Source organism: Polyodon spathula, chromosome 23 (genome assembly GCF_017654505.1).
Source record: "Polyodon spathula isolate WHYD16114869_AA chromosome 23, ASM1765450v1, whole genome shotgun sequence".
In the NCBI taxonomy this organism is placed as follows: domain Eukaryota; kingdom Metazoa; phylum Chordata; class Actinopteri; order Acipenseriformes; family Polyodontidae; genus Polyodon; species Polyodon spathula.
In genome coordinates, this window is record NC_054556.1 from 17,537,131 (window position 1) to 17,543,239 (window position 6,109).

The window sequence follows — 6,109 nt, forward strand, 5'->3', positions numbered from 1 at the left end:
AGATTTGACTTAACTGTTTCCCAAAGGCATGTATAAACTGTGTCAGATAAACAGAGTAGCTTTTATGGCAATATATAGTTTGTAATTGATTTGGTAAATGCAAATGCAAAAAAAAAAAAACTAAACGAAAAGAAACCAACAAAAAAAAGAAAATCAACCTTGCTGTTTTAAGAATAATAGACACAAAATACTCTCTCTCTCTCTCTCTCTCTCTCTCTGAGACTGATGTCTTGGAATGTGGAGTGGACATAGTTTTCAACTGGAAGGGAAATGTTTGCATATCGATAGCAACTCCTCCCATTGAGAGAAGCGCGCACTGAAACACACTGCAAAAACAGCCGCGTATTGGACAAGCGGGGGGTGGGGGGCGCGGTGATACAGAGCAGATGACAGAACAGTAGGTCGATACATAACACGTCCATTTACAGTCAGATCCGTGTAAAGAGAAGCACCAGAGGACCACCAAAGGGTATTGCAAGATCGAATCACCAGAATTTAAAAGGAAGTGGATAGCTGTTTTAAAATCTTTTTGTTTTATTTTTTTATTTGATAAAAGGGACGTTATTTTCAACAATAAGCATCCACAATGACTTTTACAATGCTGAGGCCGATGACAGCTCATCTCATCTATCCAGACCTAAACGTGCTCTGTGAGGACGACGAGAACCGGAGTGAGAGTGACGGCAGCTCGGATCAGAGCTACGGGTGCTGCGACAGCTCTGACAGTCGGCGGAGGGTCTCCCGAAAATCAGGGGTCGGCATCGGAGGAGTGGTCGTGTTCAAACAACGGAACGCCGCTAACGCCAGGGAGAGAGACCGGACCCAGAGCGTGAACTCGGCGTTCACCGCACTCCGGACCCTCATCCCCACAGAGCCGGTGGACAGAAAGCTGTCCAAGATAGAGACCCTGCGTCTGGCGTCCAGCTACATTTCACACCTGGCAAATGTGCTGTTGCTGGGAGACGGCAGCGAGGACGGGCAGCCCTGCTTGAGCGCGGTGTATGGTGGTCAAGGGGACATGGACGACAAACAACCGAGAACGATCTGCACATTTTGTCTCAGCAACCAGAGAAAAGGGGTAAGATTCTATTATAACGCTATTCCTCCTCGTCCTCGGTCTGGAATGGCTATTTTTCATCTGGCGCCTATATATATAAGGCTATGTCAAATTGTTTTGGAATTTTGCACACATTCTTATTTTCCATCAAGCGAAAGGGCTAAAGAAACAAATAAACCAAATTCAAATGTTAATTAAAATAAGGGTTTGGCTATACATTGTTTAATATCACAGTTTTTACGTCAGTGTGTTTTTTATTCATAAAAGGTATATATCTATCTATCTATCTATCTATCTATCTATCTATCTATATGGGTGCCAATATATTAGCGATATATAAGAGATATATATATACCTTTTATGAATAAAAAATAGGTTTTGGCTATATATGGCTATATATATATATATATATATATATATATATATATATATATATATATATATACCTTTTATATAAAAAATACACTGACGTAAAAACTGTGATATTAAACAATGTATAGCCAAACCCTTATTTTAATTAACATTTGAATTTGGTTTATTTGTTTCTTTAGCCCTTTCGCTTGATGGAAAATAAGAATGTGTGCAAAATTCCAAAACAATTTGACATAGCCTTATATATATATCTGCCGGCTTATATATATATATATATATATATATATATATATATAATTATATATATATATATATACATCAATAAAATAAATAATTCAATAATAAACGTTTTATTATTTTACACTTCAGACACGAAATGTAACGATGACATTTTGAGTTTAATATTTCAAGACAGACGCGGTCACTTTTAATTGTACTTCCCTGACTGAATATATCGTTACAATTTATGATGGAATTATTCCATTTTGAAAATTGCACATTTGCTTAAGGATATTTATTTAAAACTAAGAAAAATAATGGCAACATTTTAAACAACATTTAGAGACTAGTCTTACCTGAACATAAATATATATATATATATATATATATATATATATATATATATACAATACACACACAATACACACACACACACACACACAAACAAAACAAGAGCACATTTTTGTGTCGTCAAAATCATAACATGAGCCTTACATAGATTAACATGAATAACCTACATAAATAAATACATATATGCCTGCAGTAGACTATACAATTCACACATTGGAGCGGTGTGGTGTGTGTGTTTAACTCGGGTTTTTAGACTTGTCTACTTTAATATGCTTGTTCTGTAAATCACACGTTTAACTTTTAGTTGTTTTTTTTTTAAAGCGAAAATACTTTCGCAATCATTAAACAGTTTAATGTGTTTAAAACTTTTTTATTTTTCATATTTTTTGAAGAATCATATAAAAGGTTTAAAGCTCCATGATGCTTGAGACATCCAAGAAAATTTCTTTTTTTTTTTTTTGCAAAGGATAACATTCACGATTCGTCTTAGCTCTGCACGCGGTTATAATCAAACTGGTCATCAAAATGGAATCGATTCATAGCTAATATAATTCTGTGCTATCTCGATTCATACAATACTGTGCTATCTGATCACCTCGGCGAGAACATGGACTCGATTCATACAATACTGTGCTATCTGATCACCTCGGCGAGAACATGGACTCGATTAACTAATACAGTATATCGTTTTGTTATTTTCTTGTGTAACTGAGGGATAAATAATTTTATAGATTAATATGTTTTAAACACTAAACACAACATCGAGGATAAATGCAATTATTAACCTAAAGTTTTGTTAAAACCAAATAACATTTTAACGTTGTACATTTTAAAACAAAATGTGTAAGGATTAAGCAAAACATTTTATGAAACAGACTATAAACACGTTTAATTGTTAATTGTTATAGATTATATTCTGTTACCAAAATAAACATTTAAAGCATAAAGCATATGTATACTAGAATGTGTTTAGAATCATTTTTGTTGTAAATACTTAGCATACATGTAAACAAATAAACTATAGGCCTTCTTTAAGAAACGTTTCTATTAGACGTCTTTCTCAATGTCTTAAATTGAGAAACACTTCTACTTTGAGAATAATAATAAATATTTTTTAAATACTATTTATTTTTAATTAATTTATTATTTATTTATTTACTTTGAGAAACATTTACTTTGAGAAAACACTTCTTAGCGAAGTTTCTTTTAGTATTGCTATATATTGTTCAGGTGAATTAATTTTTTTAAGCTCATGGATTAAAACAAAGTCCACCAATGCTTTATTTAAATTTAAAATGTGAACAGAGCAGTTGATAATTTGGTCAGTAATATGCCCCCAGGGTCAATAAAAACACCACATTCCAACATATGACATGTCATTCCAGTACGACATTCAAAAATAGAATTTGTAAGACTGGAAGCTAGCTGATCAAAACAAAAGCTTGGTTTTCCCTTCGTATTTCCCTAACATAATAAAATGCCATGCCTTTGCCAACATGCTCGCATTGTGATCTCCTTAAAAGGACATGCAATCAGGTTAGAGACAACAACATGGGCATGAAACCCAAACCAACAATGCCGTGTTGTTAAGAGTGTCACAGTGGTAATGATGCTCAGGAATGAAGAGCAGTCACTATGCCTGTGTGATGACCAGTCACACATATTATACATTCAAGTGTCTTACTTTTTTCCAATGGCAATAAGTGGGTGGGTGGGTGGGTAACCTGCCCCCCCCCCCCCCCCCCCCCCCCCCCCCCTCAGGTTCCATGTGCACCCACAATATTTGGGATGCCTGTAAGTTTACAGTGTATGAAATGAAAGTAAACTCCATCCTCAATTCTTTAGTCACACTGTCTTCCTTCATGGGCTAGTGGGAGCATCTGGAGTTCTGATTTAAAGCTTATTAAGATTGTGTTGGTCTCTTGACCTTAATATCTAGGCTTCACTGTATTTAGTTTTTTTTTTTGAAGATGGTTTGTCAATATATTTATTCATTTTTCAAAATCGGTTTATTTTTGTAATCTTTTACATTTTTAGATCAAGATCTCCTTTACAAGAAAGATTTCCTCATGATATGATGACACAAACAAAACCACACTTATCACAAAATAGACAATTAAAATAATTACAAAAGCTGTCTAAACCAATTGAAACTCTTTACTGAAGCTACATAAATTGCCATTAAACTTTGCTTTGCAATGTCTCTTAACTTTAACAACTGATAAATACATTTCTTTAAAATATATATGGTTACTAATTGTTTCTTTAGTGATACTGTGGTTTTCTGGTGGAATATTTTAGTGATCTAAATGCTGGTGGAATTTCTTTTGCAGGTGAAGCAGAGAGGAGTGAGTGGTTTGCGAATGCACAGATAGAAAGACTGTTTCTCTGCACAGACTTTTCCACTTGCACGTCCACATCTCAGGGTCCAGCTGAAACACCCAGAGAGACATTAAATACAGGCAGGAATGTGGGAAGATGGAAAATCCCAAGGAAAGGTGGAAATATTTAATTTCAAAACAGTCCCACAAGTTGGGATTCCAGAAGCGAAGCCTCTTTGAAAGAGAGAACAAGACCGAGACTCGACAGAGACAGACGCTTTGTACTTTAATGCTGAGCATAAAGTATGTCAGATAATGGGATGTTTTCATTTTCTTTTAAATAGAGAGATTTATTCTTTATAATTGTGTGTGAGTCACTGATTCTTGAAAATAAAGTATATTTTTGTTCATACAGTTTCTGCTTATTTGCAACCACAACATGTTTGGAGCTGGGCTTGCCATTTTGTAAAAATTGCTGCAGTTCTTCACACATTTGTGCTTGTTAGTTTAGTGCTCATAAATTCTGAGGGCCTATGGGCAGTATGTTACTGGCTTTCCATTGGGGACGAAGTCATTCATGTCAAGCTGAATGACCAGGATTCAGATACAGGCATCATTGTATCTGAGCATATTTCACTCTTAACAATTAAAACCAATGAAGTCCCAATTCAACCTCTAATAAACCAACTGCAGGGCTTGAAAAGCTAGCCCTGCACCAAGTCCTGGGCTCCAGAACTACCTCCAGGAGTTTGATGTTAATAGAATTGTTGCTCCCTTATAGCTGCACGAACCACACCTATTAATAAAGCTACAGACTCGAGTGTGATGAGAAGTGCGATCAGTTTATTCACAGCAGATCTACCAGGAGCCTGTTCAAACTCCTGCACCTGGTTATTTCATTAATATACTCAGTGTTTAAAAAATAATTGGTTACACACAGCGTCGTAACCAGAGCTGACTGCCTGCTGGGGTCAAACTTATTTTTCAGGCTATAGCTGGCAGAATTTACTGTTCAGTCTCCAAATCTATGTTACACTGCAAACCAACAGAGAAAATTAAGTACTTTTGTACTTCACCAGAAATTTTTCATGAGCATCTGCATTGACGATGCATAAAAACAACCAAGGACATGACGTCGGTGTCCTCATAGCTAGTTACGGCCATGGTAAGACTTAGAAGTTACTTGAACATAATGTAACTAGTTATAGAAATTCATGACTTTGAAAACAATAGAACTGGTTACAGTTACATACATGGTAGTGAAGTCTCAGGCAGTTTATATGCAGTTTATATGTTTATAGGCATAGCTATATGTTATGGGTGCTTTGTCAGGCTGCAGCTTAGAATATTCTTTGAAGATGGGACCTCCTCGCTCCCTCATCTGATACCATTCCCCAGTGAGATGATATGAAAGCATGTTCATGTGATGTGTAAGGTTGACTGTTGAAGATCTTTCTGATACCATTCCCCAGTGAGATGATATGAAAACTTGTTCATGTGATGTGTAAGGGCTGAAGATCTTTCTGATACCATTCCCCAGTCAGATGATATGAAAGTGTGTTCATGTGATGTGTAAGGGCTGAAGATCTTTCTGATACCATTCCCCAGTGAGATGATACATAAGAACATAAGAACATAAGAAAGTTTACAAACGAGAGGAGGCCATTCGGCCCATCTTGCTCGTTTGGTTGTTAGTAGCTTACTGATCCCAAAATCTCATCAAGCAGCTTCTTGAAGGATCCCAGGGTGTCAGCTTCAATAACATTACTGGGGAGTTGATTCCAGACCC

General features: G+C 36.0%; 1 protein-coding gene across 1 annotated transcript; it reads left to right on the forward strand.

Annotated features, from left to right (window-relative positions):
• Positions 1 to 408: 408 nt before the first annotated feature.
• On the forward strand, positions 409 to 4,694 carry tcf15 (transcription factor 15). The gene is made up of 2 exons (XM_041224559.1): positions 409 to 1,078; positions 4,333 to 4,694. The coding sequence occupies exons 1-2, from the start codon at positions 587 to 589 to the stop codon at positions 4,372 to 4,374; spliced, it is 534 nt and encodes a 177-aa protein (XP_041080493.1). The 5' UTR covers positions 409 to 586; the 3' UTR covers positions 4,375 to 4,694.
• The last annotated feature ends 1,415 nt before the right edge of the window (positions 4,695 to 6,109 follow it).

What these genes read in the sequence shown, in the direction of transcription:
- tcf15 (XM_041224559.1), top strand. Translation starts at nt 587, where the DNA reads ATGACTTTTACAATGCTGAGGCCGATGACAGCTCATCTCATCTATCCA. An exon ending in TCAGCAACCAGAGAAAAGGG is followed by an intron (nt 1,079 to 4,332) that starts GTAAGATTCTAT and finishes TTTCTTTTGCAG; the next exon opens with GTGAAGCAGAGAGGAGTGAG.